General features: G+C 43.6%; 1 protein-coding gene and 1 pseudogene across 1 annotated transcript in view; both read left to right on the forward strand.

The window, feature by feature from the left end:
- The first annotated feature begins 658 nt into the window (after positions 1-658).
- The window catches only part of LAMB4 (laminin subunit beta 4), a 95,806-nt gene continuing 68,732 nt past the window's right edge, over positions 659-27,732 (forward strand). Inside the window, 13 exon segments of the mRNA XM_029956713.1 lie at positions 659-692; positions 5,427-5,584; positions 8,719-8,854; positions 10,958-11,031; positions 12,139-12,327; positions 13,277-13,340; positions 13,514-13,728; positions 14,692-14,812; positions 15,846-16,034; positions 20,697-20,876; positions 23,287-23,396; positions 25,947-26,026; positions 26,570-26,720. Coding sequence (XP_029812573.1) covers positions 659-692; positions 5,427-5,584; positions 8,719-8,854; positions 10,958-11,031; positions 12,139-12,327; positions 13,277-13,340; positions 13,514-13,728; positions 14,692-14,812; positions 15,846-16,034; positions 20,697-20,876; positions 23,287-23,396; positions 25,947-26,026; positions 26,570-26,720 — 1,701 coding nt within the window.
- Positions 21,977-22,084, forward strand: LOC115286045 (annotated as a pseudogene).

A 27,732-nucleotide genomic window follows, 5' to 3' on the forward strand; every position in this document is an offset into this window, starting at 1 on the left:
TAAAAATTTGCAGGGTCACCTAAATGGCTCAGTTGGTTAAGCATCCAGCACCTGATTTCAGCTCAGGTCTTAATCTCGTGAGTTCAAGCCCCGTATTGAGCTCCAAACTGGGAGCGGAGCCTACTTAATAATTAATTAATTAAATTAAAACTATGCGAAGGAAATTATATTTGTTTCACATTATTTCCTACAAATGATTGCATTCTCTGATTTCAAAACATAGCAAATATGGGTGAAAATTTTATGCACTCGTTTGGAAAGAATTGGGCACTAGAGATACTTTGTATCATCTCACTCAAGAATCATCACATTTTTGGGTGCCTCGGTGGCTCAGTTGGTTGAGCCTCCGGCTTCGGCTCAGGTCAGATCTCACATTTGTGGGTTCGAGTCCCGCGTCAGGCTCTGTGCTGACAGCTAGCTCAGAGCCTGGAGCCTGCTTCCGGTTCTGTGTCTCCTCCTCTCCCTGCCCCTCCCCCTCTCATGCTCTGTCTCTCTCTGTATCAAAAATAAATAAAGCATTAAAAATTTTTTTAAAAAAGAAGCATCACATTTTCAAATCGTTGAAAATTGATGGCAATTATTGATTCTTTCAGTGGCTGACTTTAACCTCCATGTTTTTGCCTAGAAAAATTGAATTTAATCATTTCCTGACGAAAGAATGCAATTTCAACTGACCTTTGTTTTACACCTTGGTGAGTAGTAGTTGTCAAAATCCATTTTCTGCTTATATTGAATTGTTCTAAAATATTTAAAAACCCATCCACCTCTTTTTTTCTGTACTGCTATATGCTTCATGGCCTTTCTGTTGTATAATTGTTCTATGCAACTAGAAAATTCCACTCCTACGCGTTTATTATTCACACATAGCTATTTTGATCATTTTTCATGGGATATATTATTATCAGCAGATAAGTAAGTGAAGTAAGATACTAAAGAATATAGAAAGACTTTCAGATTCTTAACTTAGAAATATAATGCATTTTAATTTTTAAATATAGGTCTGTTTTGAATATAGCACTTGTCCCAGTGATGAGACACAATTGCCTGTGAAGAATTTACAGGCAAAATTCCCTCTTCTGAGTAAGCAGCAGCTCTGCTAAATCCTCCATGCCTCTGCTATCTTTAATAAGCTGAGAATAATTTACATTAGTCATAGAAAGGATGTTTCCAACAATTACTCTCTTTGATCCTGACTTTTCTATAACCACTCTGCTTCTGGTTCCTAAGTACTAACCAAATTGCTCAGAATCTTCTCTTCAAAGATTCATGCTGGATTTCTTCATGGCAGCAAACTTTAAGAATCTCATTTTCTAATTTTGCAATTCCCAAGCCCTGAGGCAATCTTTTCGTTAGATTTGCTGGTGATGGAGGAAAGAAGAATACCTTGAAATAGGAAATGCTCATTTGTTCTCTGTTGAAAATTCTCTGCCACCGAGAGGTAAACCCCAAGCCAGTGGGTGCAGAGACTGGTTACAATGTGTCCCCCGGACAATGAAGCTTAGATCTGGCCTCAGATAGCCAGAGAAGAGTTGTTGCGATCTATATCTGCCTTGGATGCTCTCTTTGAAACTAAACTAGTATCCAAAATCAGAAGCAGCCACCGAGGGTCACTTAACCTCTGTTAGGATAACTCCCTCACATCTTGCCAAAATTCTAAACTACTGCACAGTGGCTCAGGGATCCCTCCTCAATCAGGAGACCCTTCTCTCAGGATGAGAGATCTTCAAAACTGAATTCGTTTGGGCAGAAAATGTCCTCACTGCAGTAGATCCTAGGTTTCTGAATGGAAACTTTGATCTAGCCCAAATCTCTAGGGTCACCTAAGGTCAAACTACCACATGGTTACCAGGATATACTATCATATATGGTTAATCTCATATCATCGCTTGAACATTTTCTGGCTTGTAGTTCAACCATAGGCATTTATATGAATTGAGCCTATTGAAACACTTGGTCTTGGATTCTGACTAAGCAAGATTAGGGAAAAGAACCATAAAATGTGCATTGACCCCAAGTTTTGGGAACTGGGCACAAAGTACAAACCTTATCTAACATGGATTCTTTGTAAGTTTTCTTACCCATAATAAATGATGTGTGTGTGTGTGTGTGTGTGTGTGTGTGTGTGTGTGTTTACAGCCCCTAGAATTCTGAAGTGACCTCTAAAGTATATGAACATATCACCTGTGTCTATGAAAATGAGAACGACATAAAAAATTAGAGATTATATAATAAAGATGATTTCTACAAAATGACTCTTAACTTCACAGAACATTTTCCATACGTTTTCTTTAAATGACCAGATATTCTAAGTTCGTGTTTAATAAGATCGTATCTTCAAGTTATATGTCATCTTTGAGGAATGCATTGATAATCTAAAGACATGAGCATCTGTATTTTCTGAACCTATTCCAACCTGTTGCTAATATGATAATCTGGCAGTTGAAAACGTCAACCCAGGAAGGGTATTGCTAAGGCAATCTGTGTTCAGGCATGAAGCTTTAACTGTTTAGGTTTCCAGCCATTTGGGGCCAAGTATTTGAGCCTGGAAGTTCATATTTGCCTTTAGAATGTTAAATGAATAATCATTCAGTTTGCCTAAGTCCTGGGATACTTTTATTTCTGAATAGTACACATCTGATCAAAACAAGTTAGGCCAAGTCAGGTTATAAAAACATGCTAAATCTCTAAGGCGGCAATTCCAATAAAAGAATTCATGATGGAACTTGTTGAGAAGAATAAATCCCTAGAAGGGAAGTCTTAGCTAACTCACACGTACCATTAGCAGAGGTTTTTTTATACCTGACCTGTTTTAAAAAGCCTCCGTCTATAGTAGTCCAACCTTCTGATTAGTTATTTATCTTAGAGGTCAAGGCTAAGAAATAAAAGGAGATCCAGGTTTGGATTGTTGGGTGAATAAAAGGAAAAGTCCATGTTAACCAAACTGGGATCATTTATTATCCAATGAAATGAAAGCGTGTGATGGAACTCAGTTTCATCACCTGTCTGTCTTCACGAAGGAGAAAGCAGTGCTGTGTCTTTGTTCTGGAATAATAGTAATCTTTGCAGTGAGAGTGAAGGCCAAAAATTCCTTGTCCAAATGGATATTTGGTAACCTGCATGGAAGGAGACATTTTGTATCATATTCTCAGCTATAAAATGATGATCTATGTGTTAATGCCTGATGATAATCACAAAATGACCAGATGAATAGAATAGTTCATGTGGGGAGTGTGGACATAAGAGAAAAAATATCACTTCTCAGTAGCTTATGGTTTTGGAGGGCACACTGAAGGAAAGAAATCCATTAAATGTGAAACAAGACCATAAAAAAATTCTTATAGTTTTACAATTGAGAAAGCTGGAGAGAAACTAAGCTTCTTGCACAGTATGGGAGTAATTTTCCATCTTATGCCCATCCCTCTCCCTCCTGTCTGCTGACAGGAAATCTTCGTGTCTCAAGGGCAAAGTATATAAGAGCAGGTGGAGTGGGCCACGTGTGTGTGTGTGTGTGTGTTATCTTAGTGAGGGATTTACTTGGTTCACCATCCAGAAGCTGATGGGGTAATTTTGAAGGGACAGAGGATCATTTGGGTTTTCCACTTTTTATTTTGAGATTACTGCAGGTTTTCATGTAGTTGTGAGAAATAAGAATACAGAGTTCCCATATTCCTTTCACCCAGTTTCCCTAGATGGTAGCATTTTGCATGACAATAGTGTAGTATCCCAATTATCCCAATCAGGAAATTGACCTTGTTATAGTTCTTGACCTTATCAGATTACACCAGGTTTACATGCACTCGTGTGTGTGTGTGTGTGTGTGTGTGTGCGTGCGTGTGTGTATGTATGTGTATTTCTATGCAATTTTTTCATGTGATCCGCCAAAGTTAAGATCCCAAATAGCTCCATTCCATTCCCTCAAGGAGCCCTATGACTCCCCTTTATATCCACACCCTTATCCCTACCTCCCGATCCCTGACAGCCACAAATCTATTCTCCATTTCTATAATTTTGTCATTCAAGAAATGGGCTCATGTAGTGTATAACCATTTAATATTGGGGGTTTTTGGGAGGGACACCTGGGTGGCACAGTCAGTTAAGCATCTGATTTAGGCTCAGGTCATGATGTCGCAGTCTGTGAGTTTGAGCCTTGTGTCAGTCTGTGTAACAGCTCAGAGCCTGGAGCCTGCTTTGGATTCTGTGTTTCCCTCTCTTTCTACCTCTCCCCTTCCCCCTCTTGTATTCTCTCTGCTTCTCTCTCTCTCTCTCTCTCTCTCTCTCTCTCTCTCTCTCTCTCTCTCTCTCTGTGTCTCTCTCTCTCTCTCTCTCTCTGAAATAAAGAAACATTAAAAATTTTAACATTTTTTTCTACTCTGCAATTCACAAAGGTTTAATTTTGATGAGGGTTAATTTACCAATTTTTCCCTTTTATGGATCACGTTCTTGTTGTCAATCCTAAAATTCTTCACTTCATCCAAAGTCTCAAAGACCTTCTCCTATGTGTTATAAGAGTTTTATAGCTTTACAGTTTCATTGAAGTCCATGACCCATTTTTGTGTTAATATTTGTATAAAGTGTGAGGTTTTGGTTATAGTTCATTTTTTGCCTATGGATTTCCAATTCCTTCAGCACTGTTTGTTGAAAAGGCTAACCTTTCTCCGCTGACCTGCCTTTGCACCTCAGAAATCAGTTGGGCATATATGTGTGGCTCTTGGACTCCCAAGGGGGCATGATCTATTCTGTAGTGAATCTGAACCCAACAATCCAGATTATAAAGGGGTCAATTGAATTGACAGGTTGTTAAGAGAAAGTTATTTCTCAAAGATTCCTTAAATTCTCCACTTGATTTTGTACTGATTAGAACAATAGGTAAACAAGGCTACATTGAGATTTTCCCTCCTCAGGTCTGTGTATTAGTCTTCGTTATTTGCCCTAAAATGACACATAGAGAGTTTCTGGTACATGGGGCTGTCTCAGATCAGGCTTCCAAATGCAGAGCCTGAGACACAGATTTGTGTTATTGAGAGAGAGCCCTGAGTAAGAGAGTAAGGAAAGTGGAGACAGGAGGTGGTCCCAACTGGAGTCAGGCATCCGTCTCCTGCATGAAAGATTCTGAACATAAATTGCACCATAGAATTGATTCCAGACTGATGGTGGTCCCACAGCCTTTTGAACTGGATACCCATCAGTCACTGGCTGCAGACTGGCCCAGGTGGGGACATGAACGCAGAAGGTATAACCTCCTAGGCTAAGAGATTTCCATTAGGCCAAGGGCACCAACAGAATCCACAACTGGATTGTTTTCATGATCAAGAGAACCGGTTTTAAAAATGAATGGACTATTAACTCTCCAACTTAACCAGTCGCTCCTTGAAGCCTTCTGCTACCCTTACACTGCCTTCTAAGTAGCTGTGTCTGTTGTGTTCAAGGGTTGCTCAGTTTCACAAAAGCCCAAGATGAATGCAGCAGGGGTGCCTGTCACCCTACCACTGGCGACCTCCTGGTGGGTCGCAGTGCTCAGCTCACGGCTTCATCTACCTGTGGGCTGGACAGAGCCCAGAAATACTGCATCCTCAGCTACCTTGAGGTGGGTTGGTTCTTTGTTTATTTGTTGGGTCATTATTGAGTCAATGACATAGATTTTTCCAAGCACAGTGGGGATCAGCAACATGAAAGAAGGACACATCACTCTTTCCTGAATATCAGAGGCACAGGTGATTCAATTCCAAGTCCAGGGAATCTGGATTAATCAAAGTAGGGAAGATCTGCTACATCTCTTTCTTTTTACCTTTAGAATTAGACAGAAATGCCTCTTTGGTTACATTTTTGAATGTACTCTACAATGTACTCTTCTACTTAGCTGCATTAGGGACTCCCTGGGAGTGAGTTTAATTGACCCAGCAGTGAAGATTGAAGATCCCTCAGGGTCTCAAGACCATTACACTGCATGTGGGTTCTTATTGTCCTGCGTTAGGTGGAAAGGGGGGGGGGGGGATGAATTTTGAATCAATTGCGTGCCAACCTCACAAAGGCACAAAACCACTTGGCAATTTTCTTGTCTAAAAGTCATAAGATCCCAGCATCAACAGATTTTGGGGCCTTTTTTATACCCCCCCCTTAAAGACCAGGTTTAGATGGCTGCTTTACAGTTTTTTTTCTACTCCGTGCTGGGTGACCACAATAAGCATCCAAGGTCATCTGAGTATCATACCTGCTGAAAAGCCCAAGGCAATCACGTCAACCCCTTAAATGAGAGGATGTGCAGGCAGGAAGTTGGACGGAAGCCCAAAGTTAGAGGCTCGTGCTTTTCCATGTATTGTTCACTTAAAGTAACTCCTTGAGGTCTCTGGGAAACGCTTTGTATTCTAATTGGTTTCTAGTAAAAGAGGATGATTATAAATAAATGGAGACAATACTTGAGGGCTTAGCACTGCTCTAAGTTTGGGAAGTACTTGTGTAAGAAAGCAAATGCTCTGCTTGTGTAAGGAAATGACACTGTCGAAGTTTTGTTCAGGTCTAGGCCAGGTGGGAAGGAGGGCCCTGCAAGTGACTTTCCACTTCCAGGTCCTCTGGACAAAGAAATCGGTCTCAGTTCTAACATTAGAAACTTTCCAACACCAGCATTGCCCTTCTGGTTCTTAAACCACTGACATTTGCTTACTATTGCACCAGCCAACTCATGACGTACTCTAGCAATGGTTAGGAATTAATACTCCTGTCTTTCAAAGTTACACCACCAAAAATAAGTAGTCTCAGAAATCCTAAAATCTGGGGAAAATTTCCCATTCTTAATGGGAAAAAAAAATCTCAAGATACCTTCAGGCCGACAAAGTGTTACGGGGGCGTGGCTACACATACTGGTCTACTTAAACACTTCTGCATCACAGAGGATCGCTCGCTTCCCCATCCATTATCTGAGAAATTGCTGCCAAGCCAAACATTCTCCTTGGATGCTTCAAATCAACATTGACCCATCACATTGCCCAAGCTGGGACTTCCACGTCTGTGGAAGGCTCGTCAAAGATTGTGCTTCTAAGATATTTACAGTAAAGCCCCAAGGTTAAAACATTTCCCCCAGTAATTTCCAAAGAATTACTGGACATCTTTTGATGTCTTGACACCTTTTGATGAAATCATAAGGCTTCTGCTGCTCCTTTAGGACAAGTCTGGGGCAAGCCTCCCCATATGCAGAACAGATCTCCCTTCCATTGCTCCTTAATTTCAAGAGGGCATATCTTTTTTCAGGTATAAGGCTTAGGTGGCCAGTGATTCTGAAAAGATTATATGGATCTCCTGAAAGGCTGGTTTACTTTGACAGACTCTAGCTGAAACAGTCATCAAAATCACCATGCATTCGTTCAGCAAATTTTATTCAGCCTCTACTATGTGCAAGACACTGTTCTAGGTCAGGAACTTACACAAAACAAAGTCCCTGCCCTCATTGGACTTAAATGTCCCCTAATGTCAGAGACAGACAATAATCCAACAACTGTATAATATAATCTCAAGTGGTGATAGTGGCTTACAAAATAAAGCAGGGTATGGGCTAGAGAATGGCCAAGGTCACAAGGGTGGGGAGGTAGTGGTATTTTAGACAGAAGTCTCTCTGAGAAGATGGCATTTAAACAGAGACCCGGAAGAAGGGAAGGAGCAAGAGAGAGGAATATTCAAGGGTTGGAGGGAAGGGGCAGAGAACTGCTTGTGTTAAGATGGTAAGGCAGTAGAGTTCTTGGTGAACTCAGAAAAGAGCAAGGAGTGAGTGTATCTAGACTTGAGTGAATCAAGAGAAGATTCACAGAGGGAAAGGCAAAGATGTGGTCCTGGTCCTTGTAAGCCACAATCGGGACATCAAATTAAAGTTTGCTGAATACCTACCAGCGAGTCTGCTATTATAGGCAACTTCCGGTATGGAGGATTGTATTAAACAGCTCCCACTCCCTGGAAGTTTTGCAAAAATGCTCCTCCAGAGTCCCGCAAACAGTAGCCAGGAACAACTGTGCAGACCACTGGCAGTCCTCTGGAAGTCTTTGGGGGATTTCCTTGGGAGTTTTAAGTAAGTACAGATACAAACCAGTGCATCAAGTTAGGCAAACTCAAAGGCCACTCTTGGCTGTAGCAACCTTGGAAAGTCCATTACAAATAAAGTAGTTCCAGCTCATTACTAAGACCTGCTGGTCGGCAAGACAAGAGGGTGAGCCTCTCTGTTACCAGTTTAGTGAGAATCTTTTACAAAATCCAAATGGCGGTGAGGGAAAGGTTTTGGTCATGGAAATTTTCCTATCAAAAACTATGTCTGAGAGGAAAAAAAGGATGGTTGCAGGTCACCTGGTGGCCGAGTGTTTAATTTCTTGCAAAATATTTGTTTTTTGACTAAAGGAAGTACTCCCTACTCGAAGAGCATATCCTGATTATTTCTCTACAGTTTAACATAACCTCCTGGTCATCTGTCTCTTACACAAGACAAAACTTAGTTCCACATAAATTTGCACTTTTACCCCCATGTACAAATTTATAAAATTTCTAGGTCCTAATTTTTCTTTCACTTATTGTGTTTAAGCCCCCATTGATGGAAAAATTGATGTCTTGTTATTTCCTCTGCTTTTTATTTTTAGCCAGATTGAAAGACAAATATAGTAAGCACAGCTTGTTTTCAAATTGAGATCAACAATAAGTAACTATGGGTCTTTTTTTTATTATTATTGAAATGATGGTCTTTTCCAGGGGGAACAAAAATGTTTCATCTGTGACTCCCGATTTCCATATGACCCGTACACACAATCCCAGAGCCACACCATTGAGAACGTCATTACAAGTTTTGAACCAGACAGAGGGAAGAAATGGTGGCAAGCTGAAAACGGTATGATTGAGTTCCTTTTGAGGTTTTCATTTCTTTACATTTTTAATCAGATGTCTTTCAGTACAATCTTAACAATTTCACAGCAAGGAGTTATACTGGAATGGAAAAGTATACCCCCAGCAATGTGAAAGCCTGGATAAGAACAAACTTTATTTTTATTTTGGGAAAGATGATCTTCCGTCAAAGAAATCCAAGTGTGTTTTAAGCACCTAACTCTGAAAGCTTCAGTCTTTCTGTATGCAGGAAGAAAATCTCTGCCCATCCTTTTGCTCTTTATAAAGAAAAACATCATGATGCTTATGAGGTGCCAGTATGTTAAACCTAATATAAAACACCCTCCTGTAAATGGAATTAACACTGCCAGGGGAAATCCGAGAGTTACTGCCATGTGCTTTTTCCTTCAGCACCACATGCAGGAGAGAGGAAAACAGCATTTCATATCTTGCTGCAAGCCAAATATTTTACTATAATAATTGAAAGGATAGGTGGCTCCTGGCTAAAGTTCTTTTCTGCCTGGATTTATGCCCTTCTCTGTTCGTGAACAATTGTGATATTGAAACTTACCTTGGCTCTGACTATCCGTATTTCCTAGGTGCCCTGATCAGGACCCAAAAGGGATCCCTTGTGTCCAAACTCAGACATGGGCCTCACGTGCTTGAATGAATACAGGCTGGCTCCCTTGTGACGGCCCCTCTTCCACACCAATCTGGAACCCTCACCCCACAAGATGATTCCATTTGCTGCATCCCTGTCTGTTGTACTTGGGCTACAATCCCTCTCGTCTCTTCAGACGCCTAAACCAATTTCCCACAGGGGTCCTAGACCATTAGGGGAGTGTGGGAATAATCAAAAACTATAGGATCATAATATAAAGGGCAAGCATAATATGAGGCCATTGTTCTATGACTTCCACTGGACAAGTGTGACTGGTGTCTACTAAAGTGCCAGTTCACTTTGGACCTCCTTAGAGCATGTATGCGATGCCTTCACAATAGCCACCCGCCTTCACGCGTGCCATTTTTGCTTAACAGCTGTTTTAACGCCCGTGTTCAGCATTTGCTCCACAGAGCCTCACGGGAGTGCCCTCCGCCAAAGCTGACCACATAGAGCAAGGGTTCTCAGCCAAGAACTTTCCAGAGGGGAAAGGCGATTTCCTTTCCAGAAAGGGTGAGGAGCCCTTGAGCCGGAGCCAGGAATGGAGCGGGGCCCTCTCAGCAGCAACCCGCCCTCCCCACCTACCCCCCACCAGAGTGATTCACCCACAAGTAAAACTGCCTCCCATTCATGCAGCCCAGTTACTGACTGCTCTCAGAGCTGTTGTCCAGTATAGACGCCCCTCACCACACTGCTACAGAGTACTTACAACTTGGCTGATCCACATTGAGATGTGCCTGGAGTATAAAAACATTCCAGGTTTCTAAGACTTCGTTTGGAAAAAAAAAATAATAAATTAAGCATTGCTAGTAGCAAAATAAAGCATTATTAATTTTTTTAAATATTGAGTACATGTTCAAATGAGACTGGTTTTTGGTATATCAGGTTAAAAAATATTAAAAGTAGAAGTCTCTTAGGACGGTCCTGGCCAGGGTAGTACTTTCTTCTCCTCAGACCCAAAGGATCCACAGGTTCTTATTCCCAGGGAAACATTCCAGGCTGTGTTTTATGCTAAGTGACAACTAAACTAGTCCGAGTGATTATTAAGCATAGGCTGGAAGAAAAGGATGGGTCGATGTTTCCCAAGCTCTTGTTTGTTAGCGCACCCTTATGCGCATGCGCAGTCAGGTTGTGCCAGCGAGCTGAAATCCCCCCTTCCCCCACTACTCACTTGCTGCTTACCACCTATGGGAAACATCCCAGAAGGTTCTTGGTGGTTCGTAATACTGCCACACAGTGGTCGTGTGCACAGCCACCATAACATGCAGTTCTCAAATAGCACTTCTCATGGGTATGGAGTGTTACGGGAAACCACGGTTAAAGACTAGGAAAGAATGTTGGTCCCCAGCCATGTATTTTCAAAGGGTTTTATTATAGACAAGCCACAGTAAGGGATTAATGTGGTAAATAGGAAAATCACTGATTCGTTCTTTCTGGATTTTTCTTCAGGTCTTGATCATGTCAGCATCAGATTGGACCTAGAGGCGTTATTTCAGTTCAGCCACCTTATTTTGACCTTTAAGGTACAGATGTGTGAGCTTGCTGTCCCTTTTATCTACCTACGAAATGCTGGGCTTACCTGGGATTTCACTTCCTTGCTTCTGGGCAGAGCACAAAAAGCTTTGTCAGTGTCTACTCAAGCTTTGTCCAAAATTTGGATCTTTGTTCCTGAGCGGGAAAACAGAACAAAACAAATAAAAACTCCACTGTTCATCAATTAACAATGTATATGGTTAACAGAAGAAGGAAGGCAGGCAGGCGGGCAGGCGGGAAGGAAGGAAAACTTACAAGATAGACCAAAAAGGAAAACTCCAAGCACTAGGGTGATGAGGACCACAAGAGCTAGAAAAATGATTTTCAGGAGAAAAAAAGCAGGAACTGGAAATTATTTCAGGAAATATGGAAAGATTGTGATTGAAAGAGGCAAAAAAAATATGAAAGGGTCTTTACAAAGGATAGTTAGATGCCAGAGAAATCCTGTGCTATAGTCATTCTCAAATCATTCATCAAAATTACAATTTTGTTTGTCATACCAGAAGCTGAGTTATGGTAATAAAAAATAAAATAAAATAAAACATGAAAAAAACCCACAAATGTTTGCCCTCAAAGAGCTCACAGTCTAGTCAAGGATACAAACATATTTAGAAATTTAAAATTGTAATACAAAATGATAAGTGCAGGAACTGATAGACAATTACAATGCTGATAGTTTCCTTCACGAGCTAACGCTGCTCTAAGGAATCAGAATATGCTTCATGGTAGGTTCTGGAAGATGTATAAGAGCTTGCCAGAGAAAAGGGTTCTCCTACTCAAAGAAAACTGCATGCAAATTGCTGTAACATATCAATTATACTGACTTTTTAAAAATGGATATGCTACCCTCCAATGAGTAATTCACACAGCCCATACACAGTTTTAAAATGGAACCAGATTCTTCTAGGCAAAGTATAGGCTCGTAAGTGTTTGCCCACTGATTGGAAAGAGATTTCTGTGTGTCAATTGCTTAACAGATTTCAAAAGATACAAACAGAGTTTGAAAACTGAGATTTGGAAATACAAATATTCACTCTGCCGTGGGTAATGAAATCTGCCTTTACGAAGCATTACAAGTTTGCCTCCTGTTTTCCTAGACGTTCCGGCCCGCTGCAATGTTGGTCGAACGCTCCACAGACTATGGACATACCTGGAAAGTGCTCAGATATTTTGCAAAAGACTGTGCTACTTCCTTTCCCAATGTCACATCAGGCCAGGCCCAGGGACTGGGAGACCTTGTCTGTGACTCCAGATATTCAGATATTGAACCTTCGTCTGGTGGTGAGGTAGCATTTCCTTTCTTGGATTTCTCTGATAGAAGTTATACCTCTTTTTTTTTTTTGTGATTGTGGTTCATTTACATGAACACAATTTAGGTAGTGTTTATTGAAATATTATGTGAGCTGTGTCGTGTTTGTTTTAGAGGGAGAGAAAGAACAGGAGCAGGAGAAAGGGGTAGATGGGGGGGATGGATCTCAAACAGGAAGCAGGCTCCACACTCAGCGCAGAGCCGGACATGGAGCTCAATCACAAATCCTATGACCCTGGAATCACGACCTGAGCCAGACATTCAACTGACTGAGCTACCCAGGCACCTCTAAGCTCTTTTGTTTTTGTTTTTTTTTTAAGAATGAACATGTTTAAATTGAAATGAGTCCTGAATTCATTTCAAATTCAGATAAATAGTAAATACCTTATAAACAACAATCCTGCCTGAGAGATTACATCTCTCATTACATCACCTGCAGAGGTGAGTGGGGACTGAGAGCCAGGCTGGGCACTAGGACCCAGGACACGCAGGGGAAGGAGCAACCGGTTCTAACTCTTGCTACAGGCTAGTGGCAGCCCTGCCTTAGCTGTATGCCCCACGCTCTGTAAACCATCAGAATGACTAAGACCTTCCATTCATTTCCATGCCTGGTACTTTTATTCACATGAGAACCCAAATAATAGTCTGTATCCTATGCCAGCGGGGAGCCAATGGTTCAGCCTTTTAGTAAAGTCAGGATCTCTTCTTTAAGAGTATATTTAACAGGGTGCCCAGGTGGCTCACTTGGTCAAGTGTCCAACTTTTGATTTCAGCTCATGTCTTGATTTCAGGGTCAGGAGTTCGGGCCTTCTGTTGGGCTCTATGCTGGGTGTGAAGCTTACTGTAAAAAAAAAAAAAAAAAAAAGGTATATTTAACAATGCTGTTTTGGGTGAAATGCTATACATTTCCTGCATTTGTTTTACAGGTCATTTTAAAAGTTTTGGATCCCAGGTTTGAAATAGAAAACCCTTACAGCCCCTACATCCAGGGTATGAGCTACTCTTTATTTTTGCACCAATTCTTTTTCTAAAATTTCACTTTAGGAGTGTCCCTTGTCAATGTATGTCCATTGTCCATTAAGGGGGTGTCCATCTCAGAGAGTGCCTTGACCTGACCTGATGCCACCTAAGTGCAGTTTGCTTTGTGGCTCTCATTTCTCCAGACCTTGTGACATTAACAAACTTGAGGATCAACTTCACCCAACTCCATACTCTGGGGGACACCTTGCTTGGAAGGAGGGAAAATGGTTCCCTGGATAAATACTACTACGCTCTGTCTAAGATGGTGGTTCGGGGCAGCTGTTTTTGTCATGGCCACGCTAGCGAATGTGGCCCTGTGCAGCACGTGCGGGGAGACGTTTTCAGCCCTCCGGGAATGGTGAGTCACGGAGCACTTCCTGAGAGCAGCTGGCTCTCTTCCCTTTCCTTTGTGGCGCTGGTGTAGATTAGAGTTTCTCCATGGGGATCCACAATCGAAGTGACAGCTCTGTGTCGGGGCAGGTGTCACTCAAGCCAGCCTGACATGCCAGCTGGGGCCAGAGGTTCCTGAGCTCAGGGTAGCCCTTCGTGCCCCCTTCCTGTGTATTTGCTTTTCAGGGACGGGAGCTTTAGCGGTGAGGACCCAGTGTTCTGCGTGCGTTTTCCCACCAGAATGTCTGGAAGGTCTCTTATGTGAGAGAGCCTGTACTCCGTGCTGGGGTGCTGAAGTGATGTCTGCCCCTGTAAAAATGGTCCCTCCAAGTAACATTCTTGCACCGGGAATGGTTACTCCTGGTGTTGAACTCTTCCATTCTTGGGACGAGTCTTAAAAGAGCGACGCGGGGGAAGGATTGTATGTGGACACAGAGTGCCGAGGGAGTGTCTGCTACATAATTTTAAACCATGAGCCACAAGCAGACAAGGCTGGCAGCCGAAACTCCCACACCTTCCCTGTCAGCCACCACCTATTTCCCTGGAAGTACAAGTTTCTCTCTTTGAACTTGGGCATTTTGTGGACAAACCAAGAGAATCACGCACTTTTCTCCAGGTTCTGTTCTAATTCCTTCTTCTTCTTAATATCTTAATCACCCCTCTCTCCTTCTCTCTCTTTCTCTCTCTGTCCCCGCCCCCGATCCTGTCTCTCATTTTGTATTACCCTGAAACTAGAATTCAGAAATGCTGAGAAAATGTAAATGGTTCCTGAACCTCTTAAACTTTTTCCAAATGTAGAAGCCAGTTAAGCCAATAATAGAAGATAGACAAGGAAAACTAAGACCCAAAGAGGCATCTGACCTGGTATTTCCCTTTCCACTTCCAGAACCCCAATATCCTCTGAGCCAAGCCCTCTTTTCACACCTCGCAGGTTCACGGCCGGTGTGTCTGTCAGCACAATACAGATGGCCCGAACTGTGAGAGGTGCAAGAGCTTCTTCCAGGACGTTCCATGGAGGCCGGCAGCAGGCCTCCAGGACAGCATGTGCAGAGGTACGTGGAGAAGGTTCACGGCCTGCATCCTTAGCTCGAAGAACATTGAGTTCGCTTCCGTGGAGCTGTGGGTGACAGAGGCTCCAGATGAACTCGTGGCTCCCGGCTCCAGTCGTGGGATATCCTAACGTTTTCCATTACCTCCCATAGAGGAACACCAACTTCTCAAACCCTCACACCACAAAAGGAACATCAATTGACAAAATGAAACCATCTGCATGTGGTGTGGTCCCTTCCCTGAGGAGGGGCAGGGCCACGCTAAGGGTAACATCAGTGGGGACTAGATTTGGTACAAAGACCCCTACCAGTTTCCTGAAGAATCATCTGTTCCGAGAACGCAGCCTTCAACACACATGTCAGCGAGTAGGAGAGGTCAGGGCTGGGGAGAACGGTGACAGGCTATAGTAGCTTTTATAAAATATTTAGGCTCATAAGGTAGAGGGTTCTTTTACTAATGTGTTCGCTGCCTCTGAATTTTGATGCACGTCCATACAAGCTTGTTACTTAGTTTCTTTTCCCGACTGGCGGGAAATGGGCTGGGAGGCAGTAAGAGGGGGAAGAGCTCTTATAAAAACGTCCTATCCAGTGCGAGACCAACCAAAAGAGAGCCTGAGATTCTGCTGTTTACAGGGAAAACCCAACAAGGCACACAGCACAGACTCCACACCAAGGACAATCAAAGTCCTCCACGCAGACCGCCTTTCCTTCTCTTGCTCTGACTGAGCCCCAGCTGGGATGGAAATGACCCATGGCCAAGCTAGGCTATGGCTCTTCTGCCCTGGATTACCCAAATGAGTTTTGTTTACCTAATTGTGTGTGTGTGTGTGTGTGTGTGTGTGTGTGTGTGTGTGTTTACACATTTTACAGAGGATGTGAGCAGAGTCAGAGTACTAGGAAGATCCTTTGAAAGCACCTGTCTTAATCCTCATGTACTTGGTATATTTCTAACAAGACCATGGAGCACCCGCCTGAACAGCCGCCCCGTGGTCCCCCAGACCTTAGCCAGTCTCTCCTAACCCCTCTCTTTTCTCAGCTTGTCACTGCAACGGCCACTCGGACCGCTGTCACTTCGACACGACCACGTACCTGGCGAGCGGCGGCCGCAGCGGGGGCGTGTGCGAACACTGCCAGCACCACACGGAGGGGCAGCACTGTGACCGCTGCAGACCCCTCTTCTACAGGGACCCTCTCAAGGCCATGTCTGATCCTTACGCGTGTATCCGTGAGTCCCCAGCCTCTGGCCCGACTCTTCCACGCCTGTGAGCGAAGGCTGATGGAGGGGTCTCACCTGGGCTAGGCAACCCCCCACCCCCGCTTGGTTTAGCAGCATTTAGAGGGCGGGGGGGGGGGGGCGGCACGATTTGCAAAGGCACCTGGCTCTAAGAGCTTTCCTTTCTTATGACAGGTTGGGCCAGATACTCTGGGTCTATCCCAGCAGCTGGCAGCCCCGCGCGGGTGTCCGACACTGGTGAATCAGGAAGCTATTCCGGATTCAGCCAGAAGGGGGCGGGTGGTTTCAGAAGACGCCAGAGCGTCCTGGGGGTCCGCAGGGGGAAGTAGCTAAGCCCTGGAGACCCGACTTAACCCTGGACAGCTCCACTTAGGATCTTTCAACTCTGCCACGATGCCAACACAATGGGCATTTAGTAGAAACCTACCCAGAATTTTGAACTTGGATCTTTTCCCAGATGATCCTCTCTCCCAGGGCTGGGCCAGGTAGCTAGGGGCAGTTTCCAGTCAGCAACCTGTACACTTACAACCATTCTGGGGGCACTTGGGTGTCTCAGTCACTTCAGCTTCCAACTTCGGGTCAGGTCATGATCTCACAGGTTGGTGGGCTCAAGCCCCAAGTCCGGCTCTGTGCTGGCAGCTCGGAACCTGGAACCTGCTTCAAATTCTTGTGTCCCCCTCTTCCCTCCCCTGTTTATACTCTGTCTCTCTCAAACATTTGAAAAAAGTCACTTAAAAAACCCAACCATTCTGTACCCATACAGCCACTCTATTCTCACTGTCGCTACAGTATTCAGTAAATTAGGAGACACTCTACACTGTATTATAAAACAGGCTGTGTGTAGGAAGATTTTGCCCAACTGTCAGCCAGTGTAAGTGTTGGCAGCACGGTTAAGGCAGGCTAGGCTAAGCCGTGATGTTTGGTAGGTTAGATGTAGATTTTCAACTTCCAGTCCCAACATTTCAGGAAGCACACTCTCAGAGTGAGGTTAACACCTGCCATTTGCATTAACGTGACAGCAAGCACCTCCTTACATCTTGGACCCCAGGCATCCTGCTGGTCCACTCTGGTCCCAGCGCTGCTGTAGATTATCCCACAGATAAACTTGATTTCCAGTACTGAGTGCAGGTAACTGGGTCTGAGATGTCACTCTACTTGCAGACTGATAAGTGGCTTGTTATTGTTTCTTGGAGGCTGGCAGAAGACATGAAACTCCCCGGTTAAAGACAAAGGACTTTAGTGTACTGATGGCACAGCAAGTAACAGGATGTTTATTTTGGTGTGTATTCCCATGTCCCCAAGCCCTGCGTCCCATGCAGCAAGGAGGAGCATGCTTGTTCTTTGTCTAGAGGAAGACGTTACCTCATCCCTCAGAGTAGCTCGCTGCAACGCAACCTTGAGAAAGGGCCGGGGTAAAGAGCAAGGGCACTTTGCATTGCTGCTACCCTCAGCAAAAATCGTTTGGGTGCCCAGATCCACGGAAGGCTGCCTCTCCCCAGACCCAGAAATCCTGCTTCTTAGGCTCTGTCATCAATCTATTGTTATGTTGGGGGGGGGTGCTATAAAGCTACAACTTCAAACTTTATATAATCATCATACATAAAATGAAGTCCTATACAGAAGTAATTCAGCAGCCACCAGAATATATGCAGCATCCTAGATTTCAAACTTTCAATCCTCAGTGTAGAAAGAACATAAATGAAGTTTTTGTTCAGATTACTGAGTAGGCACCTGACAACGTAAAATTTTACCTTATGTGATCTGTTTAAAATTGATACGAAGAACGGAATGCTCAAAATAATTTCTTGAAGTCGGTGTCCTGAGTGTCCTGCTTTTTCACCAGAATCTATAATCCCCCCGGCACACACATACCTTTTATTAATGTTTTAAAGGGTTGCTCTCTTACGTAGAATCGGAAAATATAATGTTTTAAAGCAGATAACTTAGGAATCTGGAAAGAGGCTGCAAGGAACCAAGCAAGATAGTCACATTAACCAAAGTCTTGTTCCTTTAGAACCGCCTAGTATGGGGCGCCTTGGGGGCTCAGTTGGTTAAGCGTCTGACTCTTGGTTTCAGCTCAGGTCAAGATCTCATGGTTTGTGGGTTCGAGCCTCACATCAGGCTCTGTGTGCTAGCAGTGCAGAGCCTGCTTGGGATTCTCTCTCTCCTTCTTTCTTTGCCTCTCTCTCTTTCTCTTTCTCTCTCTCTAAAAATAAATGAATTAAATTTTTTAAAAAATGAACAACTTAGTATTAACTTACTTCTAAAGGAAACTGAGACAAGAAAACTGGTACCCAGGTAGAAAACTAAAAGGTCATTCTATGTAAACAAGGAGTGTTTTTTTTTTTTTAAGGAAAAGCCAATGAGGAGCCTGTAAAAACAATTTTCACGAGACTCCCCAGTTTCCCCAAACACGTTTGTGTGTGTAGAAGCCTGTGTATACAAATGGCATTTATTAAGACTGACTAGCAGTCTCCTATAAATTTTCTCTAAATTGTCCTCGTTTGAGCCTAAACATTTATATAATCAGATTCCAGGCTTAGGAGTTGACTAATTTTAAGTCTTCTGTGATTAAAACACAGTCAAATGTGATGCAGAAATAAAAAACAAAGATTTGGTGGATTCAACCCTGATAATACGGTTTGCTGGAGTTAAGTTGTGTGATGCCAAGAAATTTTATTGCACTTCTAAGGGCCATGACATAGGATTATTTCAAAGTAAAATTACTACCCATTCACCCACATCCCTTCCCTAAAGGCTACTTCGGTACATAATTAAATTATACTCTGGCACTCAGGGCTGACCCTTTGGGTGTCTCTCCAATAAAGCTGACCTTTTTCCTCTTGGCTACTTCTAAAATGACTCCAGTTTGTTCCTTCCTGTCTAGAAGCAAATGTATTTAATTAAAAGAAGATTCTATTTTTCCAAACTAAACAGAACCAAATGCTGTTTTTCCATAATAAGATTTCATTACCAGACACAGTCCAAAAGCAATCAAAAATCGAAAGACTCTGTCAGACAACCAAGTGTTTGCTTCAGTGCACCAAGCACCTGGTTTCTGCAGTTTTTTTTCCATCAAACTCCCAAACATAAATGGTTGTTCTATAAACCTACGTAACGTGGCTTTCGATAGGAGTTTGTTTTTATTAATCCAAAGTAAATATATATAAATGTGAACACAATTATTTCTTAGAATCAGGATATTCTTTATTTTGAGAGGGAGGGGGGGGGGAGAGAGAGAGAGAGAGAGAGAGAGAGAGAGAGAGAGAGAGAGAGAGAGAGAGAAAGAGAGAATCCCAAGCTGACAGCGCAGAGCCCAAGGGGGCCTGGAACTCACGAACCATGAGATCATGGCCTGAGCCGAAATCAAGAGTCTTGACTGAGCCACCCAGGTGCCCAGGATATTCATTTTTTAATCTGTATTGTGTCCCTTAGAAGTGGCATCCCTTGGAAACACAGCAGCACCAGGTGGTCATCTGATGTCCCACCAACAGACCTGTCCTCTCCACCAGAGCCGCAGTAGTTAATACTACTGTGCCAGCCTCTCCTGGGCACTACCTCTCAAAACTGAGGGGTCACCACTCTGTTGGGTACCTCTAACTACCAGAGAGTTCTTCCTTCTCTCAAAGCAAGCGCTGCCTTTTATAACTTCTCCCCTCTGGAATTATTCATGCTGTCAGCATCCCTTTTTCATCTTCTACTCATTTCTTTAGTTATTCCAGTTTCTGCTGAAAAGAAAAAGGGAGGCTGGTACTTCTGTTGCTTCTTTGCTGTGGGTGATCGATCATTTATCTCTTTTTGCAGAACCTCTTCAAGCCTTGCCCCTGCCAGCAGGTTTTCATAAAGAAAACAGCAATCTAAACCTTTCTTGCTACTCTCTCCCTTTCTATCTTGTACATGCTCCTTGCATCAAGAATTAAAGAGAATGATCACACTTACCCTTATTTTTCTGTGACGGGGAAGGGCAGATGTGCTTTCTTAACCACATTTCAGAGTTTTGATAGACATTTTATGTGATTTTTTTCTCTGTCTCACATCTGTATTTGTGTATTTCATTAGTGCTCCCCATTCCTACTTGCCTCTGGACCTTATTCTCACCTCTGGAGTCTTATTATTTTTTTAAATCTTTTAGTGAAGTGAAATTGACATAATATAGAACTGGGCATTTTAAGATGAACAATTTACTAGCACAAAGCTGTGTAATCAGCACCTCTACCTAGCTCTAAAACGTTTTCGTCATCCCAAAATTAATCAATCTCTTATTCACATGCAGTTTTTCTAATAGCAGTCTTCCTCTGATTCTCTGACTTTAGAAACATTTAAAAGTTTCTCTCCCTCCCTCCCTTTCTCCTCTCTTTCTTACTCCCTCCTTCTCTCTCTCTCTCTCTCTCCCTCTCTCTCTCTCTCTCCACTCAATATAGAGACAGACAGATAGATAGGTATAGATGGAATTGTGCAACATTTTCCAAGGCCCGAGATCTGGGAGACATTTCTAAACAGTCCTCACCCACTTGTTAAACAAGTCCAGTTGTTTAAACATATTTAATTATTTAAACAAAGTAAAGTACTATAGCATGAGTAAAAAGCTATGTTTATATCTCAGTTTTCCCACAACTTGCAATTAACTAAGATGATGCATGTCTGTATCCCCAGCTTGTGAATGTGACCCGGATGGGACCTTATCGGGTGGCATTTGTGTGAGCCACTCTGATCCTGCTTTGGGGTCTGTGGCCGGCCAGTGCTTGTGCAAGGCGAACGTGCAAGGAGCCAAGTGCGACCAGTGCAAACCCAACCACCACGGACTCAGAGCCGATGACCCCCTTGGGTGTCAGCGTAAGTCAGCAGCGGCCAGACCTCCACCCTGAATGCGTTTTCAAGCTTGGGGCCCTCAATTTCTGTCATTGTAAATACCCAGCCCCTGGGTTTTTAAAGGTGATAGAAACCTCCCGCAGATTTTAGTTAAATTAGTGGAGGGTTTTTTTGGGTTTTTGTTTGTTTGTTTGGCGGTTAGCTGAGTTTATCATGAGGGACCAGCAGGGGGCGCTCACGTTTCCCCGTGGAACAAACATGAGAAAATGCCAAGAAATTTAATGCCGAGTTGCAAAACCTTTTGAAAAATGGTCTCAACTTGGACTCCCTTTTACAAATTCATTAAGTTACATTATGTATTTATGCATCGATTGGTGACTTCTTAAGTTGATTTCAAGTGGTGGTTTCTTTTCATTTTCCTTTTTTTTCAATTACTTTTCTCCTTTGTTCTCACACCTCTCCCAGAATTGGTCCTGTGTTCTCTGACAAAGAGAAGAACAAAATTAAAGAGCCAAGGGAGGGGTGGTGAGGAAACAGAACCTCAGAGTTTTCTGGGGCCAAAAGAGGAGACCCTTGCCTCTAGGATCACAGAAACTTTGAGCTGCCTGGGTCTCACAGAGCTGCAGATTCCTCAGGGGAATCTGGGTAAATAATTTCCCTTTGTCATGCTCTATGTTTTTGCCCATATAAGGAACTGTGGATTGTTTGCATGTTTAGAGAGCAGCATGCTGACTCCTTCCTTCTCCTTGAATGTAATGGCAACATTAAATCCCAGGACAATGGATTACATAGTTAAGCCAATTCTCATCACACCTTTCAGTACTCCAAGTGTTTCCCCTGGTTCAGCCCTGACCTGATGTCCTCCTAGAATAGGCCAAATATTGTTCTTTCTTTTCTTTTCTTTTTCTTTTCTTTTCTCTTCTTTTATAATAGCTTTGGTAAGATATAATTCACATACCATACAATTCACCCTTTGAAGTACAATTCCGTGATTTCTAGTATATTCAGAGTGGTGTAACCATCACTACAATCAATTTTAGGGCATTTTCATTGCCCCAAAATTGTGCCTCACTTCTGGCTGTATACCCAAAAGATTAAAAACAGGGTCTTGAAGAGTGATTTGTATCACTTCTCAGCCTTTTGGCTAAGATCAAGTGTAGTATCTGTTCTTATCAGTTTGAAGAATGATTTGTACCCCCATGTTCATAGCAACATCATTCACAATAGCCCCAAAGTAGCAGCAACCCAAGTGTCCATCCATGGATGAATGGGCAAACAAATTGTGGTACATACACACAACAGAATATTGTTTGGCCTTAAAAAAAGGAAAGAAGTTCTGATACACGCAACAGCATGGATGAGCTTAGAGGAGGTTATGCTCCGTGAGATAAGCAGACACAGAGGGACAGCTACTCTGTGAGTCCATTTCCATGAGTAGTTAAATCCACGGAAACAGAAAGCGGTGGTTGCCAAGGGCTTGAGGGACGGAAGAATGAGGAGAGAGGATGTTTAATGGACACTGAGTTTCAGTTTTACAAGGTGAAGTGACCTGGAGATTGGCTGCACAACTGTGTGGCTGAATTTAAAACAGTCGGTGTTACATTAAATGTATTTTATCATAAGAAAAGCAACCCCATAGCCTTTAGCTACCACCGCTCTAACGCCCCGTGGGCAAGCACTAACCTACTTTCTGTCTCTCTAGAATTTCCATTGTGGACGTTTTGTACAAACGAGATCATCCACTATGTGGTCTTTTGTGACTGGCTTCTTTCACGAGCATGGTGTTTTCAAGGTTCATCCATGTCATAGTGTGTATCGGTATTTTGTTCCTCTCTTATGGTTGAGTAATATTCCATTGCATTGATATTCCACATTTAATTTATCCATTCATCAGTTGACACACATTTGGGTTGTTTCCTTGAACATTGATGTTTTCCCCCAGGAGAAATGTATATGTTGCTTTGGGAGCATAATTTCTTAGCCTTCACAACAGAAGCAGGACTCAGACATACCTGTGTGTGGAAGAGATAATAGGAGGGAGACAATGAAAAAGTAATAAGGCAGTAAGGAGAGAGAGAGAAGAGACAGGGAAATGAGAGATGTATCTGCCAAGACAGGAGCCATCAGTAACAGCCATGACACTCAGAAACCCTTGCCCTGCATCCAGCAAGCCGACCAGCTCCTGGCATCACTCAAGATAACTGTGCTCCGGCTTGTACGACTTCTACTTCAACTTTCTATTGCCATCCAGTAGCAGCGCATGAGGGTTCTGAAAGTGTCCGGCACTGGATTTCCCATGCAGAGTTGTATGCCGTACAGTAACTGTGTGACTAGGCAGGGCTGGCTGCTGGGTGTTCCTGTGGCCACATATGAACTGTTGAGGACATGGGTGGGGAAATAAAAAGGAGAATGATTGTGTTTGCTTTGTTTGCAGCCTGCAACTGTAACCCCCTCGGGAGCCTGCCACTCTCAGCCTGTGACGTGGAGACCGGCCAGTGCTCCTGCCAGCCGTTTGCCACCGGCCCACACTGTGAAGAGTGTTCTGTATGTATTTGCACAGGCTTTCCCTTTCATGTGGTCATGTGGATTTCTGCCGCCATAGCCTGGAGAAGACTTGGTCTTGTTAATTGCTTTCTTTGTCCTGATGTATTTCGGTCCTCCCTGGTAATAAAAGTGTTTACACGACAGAAATGAGCAAACACTAACCCTTCTACAGAGAGCTAACTGGTTGTTAAACATTTACCAGCCTGCTGACTTTTACCAGATTGGACTGAACTGACCAGGGCACCGATGTCAGAAGTTTTAGCCACTGTTCTCCCCAATGTGCCAAGCAGTAGGATATGACAATTTATCTGCTCCCCCTTTTCGGCCCACCAGACTGTGGACCCTTTTCTTCTGTCTCTTGCATAGAGTCTCTTTATCACCTCTACCACTCTGCCTAGAAATATTTTGGATGAGCTCATTTTAATCAAAAAAAGAAAGCAACAACCACCACCACAGGTTTAAATGTACTGTAGCTTCTGGTGGGAAATAAACTCCTGGATTTTTCATAGACTCCACCAAACATATGGGCACGTATGTCTAAAATTAGTAAACTAAAACCTTATTTTACGCCATAAGAAATGTGTCATGCAGTTAGGGAGTTCAAACCCAACTTTTCCCTTTGTTCTCCCATCCTGGCAGCCCACCATAACACTTTAGAAAGAAAGGACCCAAAACTTAACCTAATAAAAGAACAGTGACCTTGATGTGTCTGAAGAAATGTAGCTGCTAAATAAGAAACATATGCCTATTACAACATCATTCTGCGCTCATATTTTAAGCCGTTTTACTGAAAACATATGAGGCCAGGGCGTGGGAGGAGGGGGAAAGAAGGCAAGAAGATGTATTTGAAGAAGGAACTCTGAGAGGCAAGGCAGGTAGCCTCCAGCGTTACGGAGGAAGGCGAGCTATGCCAGGTCCATGGCTGTGTGTGGGCAACCCAAGGGATGCGGGGCTGGTTAGCAGGACTGACGAGATACCGTGTCAGGTGATTCCAGACGCATCTTAGACTCAGGCTGACTTTGTTGGTTCGCAGTTTGACAGCCACTGTATCTTTCACTGGATTGTGTTTGCAAGAGCAGAATCACTGAGCAGGGGCTGTGGGGGGTGAGGAGCAGGCACGGAGGGAGAGGGTTGCCCACTGTGGCGTCCACCAGGCGCCCCACCTCCTCCGCCCTCAGGTGGACCTGTGGGCCTGCTCTGAGCACCCCCACCCCCACCCCTTGCCGGCACCCCTGGCCCTGAGGGAGTTTTTACAACCACATCCTCAGCGAAGGTGGTCATTGCACATTGTTTCTGCCCCAACTGAAGTCTGGTTTGGGGAGAGATCACAAAAAATCTTTTGCTGTGTTTCTGTAACAATTTCTGTCAGCCTTTAATGTTTAAAATCAATCTTCCTGAGTCAAATCAGGCGGAAAATGTTATCAAGATAACAAGTAACAAGAACAACAAAACAGAGACATAACAAACCCGTTTCAAATGAGAGCGCCATGCCTATGAAGACCTTGATTTTGTCTGAGCATGTTAAATTGAGATTTGAAAGGGAAGTATTTTTTGGAGCATTTTATAGTAAACGTTATCAGATTTAAGAAATAGTTGTTCATAGCTCCCCAGCTGCTTATACTGAATAAAGGTCAAGATGTTGCAATGAAGAAAAGTCTCAAACAAAGCGGACTCTCTCAGGCAGAGTTTGCTATGACCAAACAGCTTACTTACAAACAAGCTAAACTGTGATATGCAAATCAACTTGATTTTTTTGTTTTTTTACCCCCAAAACATTTTGGGATTGTGGAAGTCAAAATCCCTTGGGATTCTGTGAGGAGGGAATCTGCCAAGTTTACAAAAGCAGTTGCAAACAGGCTAGTTGAAGACCTTCTTCCTGGCCTTAAATAACTCACCATGAGGCTAAATTGGTGCGGTCAGAGGAACTGTGTAGTTTGCACCACATTTTTTAAAAACTTAATTTGAGAAAAAGAGAGAGAGAAAGGAGGGGCAGAGAGGGAAAGAATCCCAAGCAGGCTCTGCTTTGCCAGCGCAGAGCCCAATGTGGGGTGTGAACTCCTGAACTGTGAGATCACAACCTGAACTGAAATCAAGAGTCGAATACGTAACCAACTGAGCCACCCAGGTGCCTCCGCATTTTTTTTTAAAGAGAGAGAAAGCAGGGGAAAGGGTCAGAGGGAGAGAGATTAAATCTTAAGTGGATTTCACACTCGGGGCGGAGCCAGACACAGGGCTCGATCCCACAACCCTGGGACCATGACCTGAACCAAGATCAAGAGTCAAACGCTCAACCAACTGGCCACTCAGACACCCCCACTGCAGTTTTGCTTGGAGTAACATGCAATCCCCTTCATTTCAAGTCCCAGGAATAGGAGAGCTGTGTCCTCAAAGGTCATTACCAAGAACACAAGCAAGAAAGGTGACTGTGTGACTGCCCAGGCTGTGTGCTATTTGATGTGTGTCAACTGAACTGTGCTGATTTTAATATTTACCCTTCAGAGCAACCCATATCTTCATCGCTGGATTTGGCTGAACATTTTCTCTTTATAGGTTGGATACTGGGGACTGGAAAATCACCTCCATGGATGTTTTCCCTGTGATTGTGATATCGGAGGGGCTTATTCCAATGTGTAAGTCACTAAATGGATGACACAGTCCTCCGGCTGTAGTCTCTACTCACCTTTCCACATTTTGTTCTGATCTGCTTCTCATCATTGGTGATGGACTTGATTCCATGGCAAGTCAAGGGCATTGAAAAGCAATAATCTTGAGACATTAACTACAGCCCGAAAGATTTCGTTTACTTGAAATATTTCCAAGGAAGAGATCAACAGTCCTACTGCCTGGGTAACCCACAAGTTGGTGGGATAGATGCCTTGTGTGACTTGACCTGCCTAAAACACCAACTTTCTGCCACCCCATAAAGAGAGGTCCTATACTCCTTTTTGCCGTGTTGAGAGCAGAACCGGAGGTGGCTATGCGGGTTTCATGGATCTGGATTTGCTTTTCAAGACCAGACACGTAGAACCCATGGCCTCCTAACCTCCTCCTCAAGATGATTGATTGAGTCAAGGAGTGAGTCCAAACTTGGAAGGCATTTAGCTCAGCACTCCCGTGCCTTCATTTTATACCTCCCCCCTCCCTTTGTGCATGATGGGTTTGTTTTTCCTCAGGTGCTCCCCCAAGGACGGCCAGTGTGAATGCCGCCCGCACGTCACTGGCCGAAGCTGCACTGACCCAGCCCCCGGCTACTTCTTTGCTCCTTTGAATTTCTATCTCTACGAGGCAGAGGAGGCCACCCCTCTCCAAGGACTTGCACCTTTGGTTCGTATTTCACTTAGTCTCCTTGCAGACTTGATTGGACGGGGGTGTTGGTAAACACACACAGCACACCCTTGAGATCATGGGTGAGGTACTAGAAAAGAATGGTTTTGCCGCCTATGCCGATCAGAGCAGAGTTTACCTATCATGGGACTGAAGATTATAGAAGATTATAGGCCAGAGCCTGCATTTTATGTGATCTTTATATTACAATACTAGTGCAGAGCCTGGCATATAAGTGTGAATTGGATTCGGCTGTGATCAAAGAGATTTATTTGACTTTTGTTCTTTCAGTGTGGCTATCTGCTAACCTGTGTTCATTGAGCATCTACTTATCTGCCTTCTCCACGACACTGTAAACCATGAGAGGGACGGATAGATGTGTACGCCATTCACCCCTGTGCCTATCACCTCCCACAGTGCCCGAGCCCCAGTGCGAACCTCACAGGCCTCTGCTAACGATAAGAGAATAAGGTTGAAAAGGGAAGCATATGATGTCCTCCTGAAGCTGATCTCAGATTAACCATTCTCACTGACGTTCACTGGTGTGGGTGACAGCAAATGTCACTTGGCACTCTATTTCATTTCCTCCAAGTCACAGTCCTGTGGGATATTTCCCTAAAAATGTATTTCTTAAAAGGCTTGTCAGAAGAGCAGACACACACGTGTGAAACGATTAGAGAAGTTAGACTCCTGTGACATTGTCAGGCATGTCACCCCAGCCACAGGCAGGAACATGGCAGGGGAAAGGGTGATGTGCAGCGAAAGGGTTCAAGGAGAGAAAGCATGTAAAAGTTGGTTCTGAAGACTGGGTTTAGATAGAAAACAAAGGAACTTATCTCGGTTCCAGCAACTAAGTCATTTCCTGAGGTCTTTTCTTTGTCTGGACACTGTTGATGGGAGGGATGAAAATGTCCCTTAGGAGGGGTGGAATGTTCTCTTTTGCTGACTGGAATTGGGGGATGGGTGGGAGGCTTTCACTGTCCCTAGTTGAACTTACATCCATGGTGGGCAG

The sequence above is a fragment of the Suricata suricatta genome, chromosome 2, assembly GCF_006229205.1.
Source record: "Suricata suricatta isolate VVHF042 chromosome 2, meerkat_22Aug2017_6uvM2_HiC, whole genome shotgun sequence".
Taxonomy (NCBI): Eukaryota; Metazoa; Chordata; class Mammalia; order Carnivora; family Herpestidae; genus Suricata; species Suricata suricatta.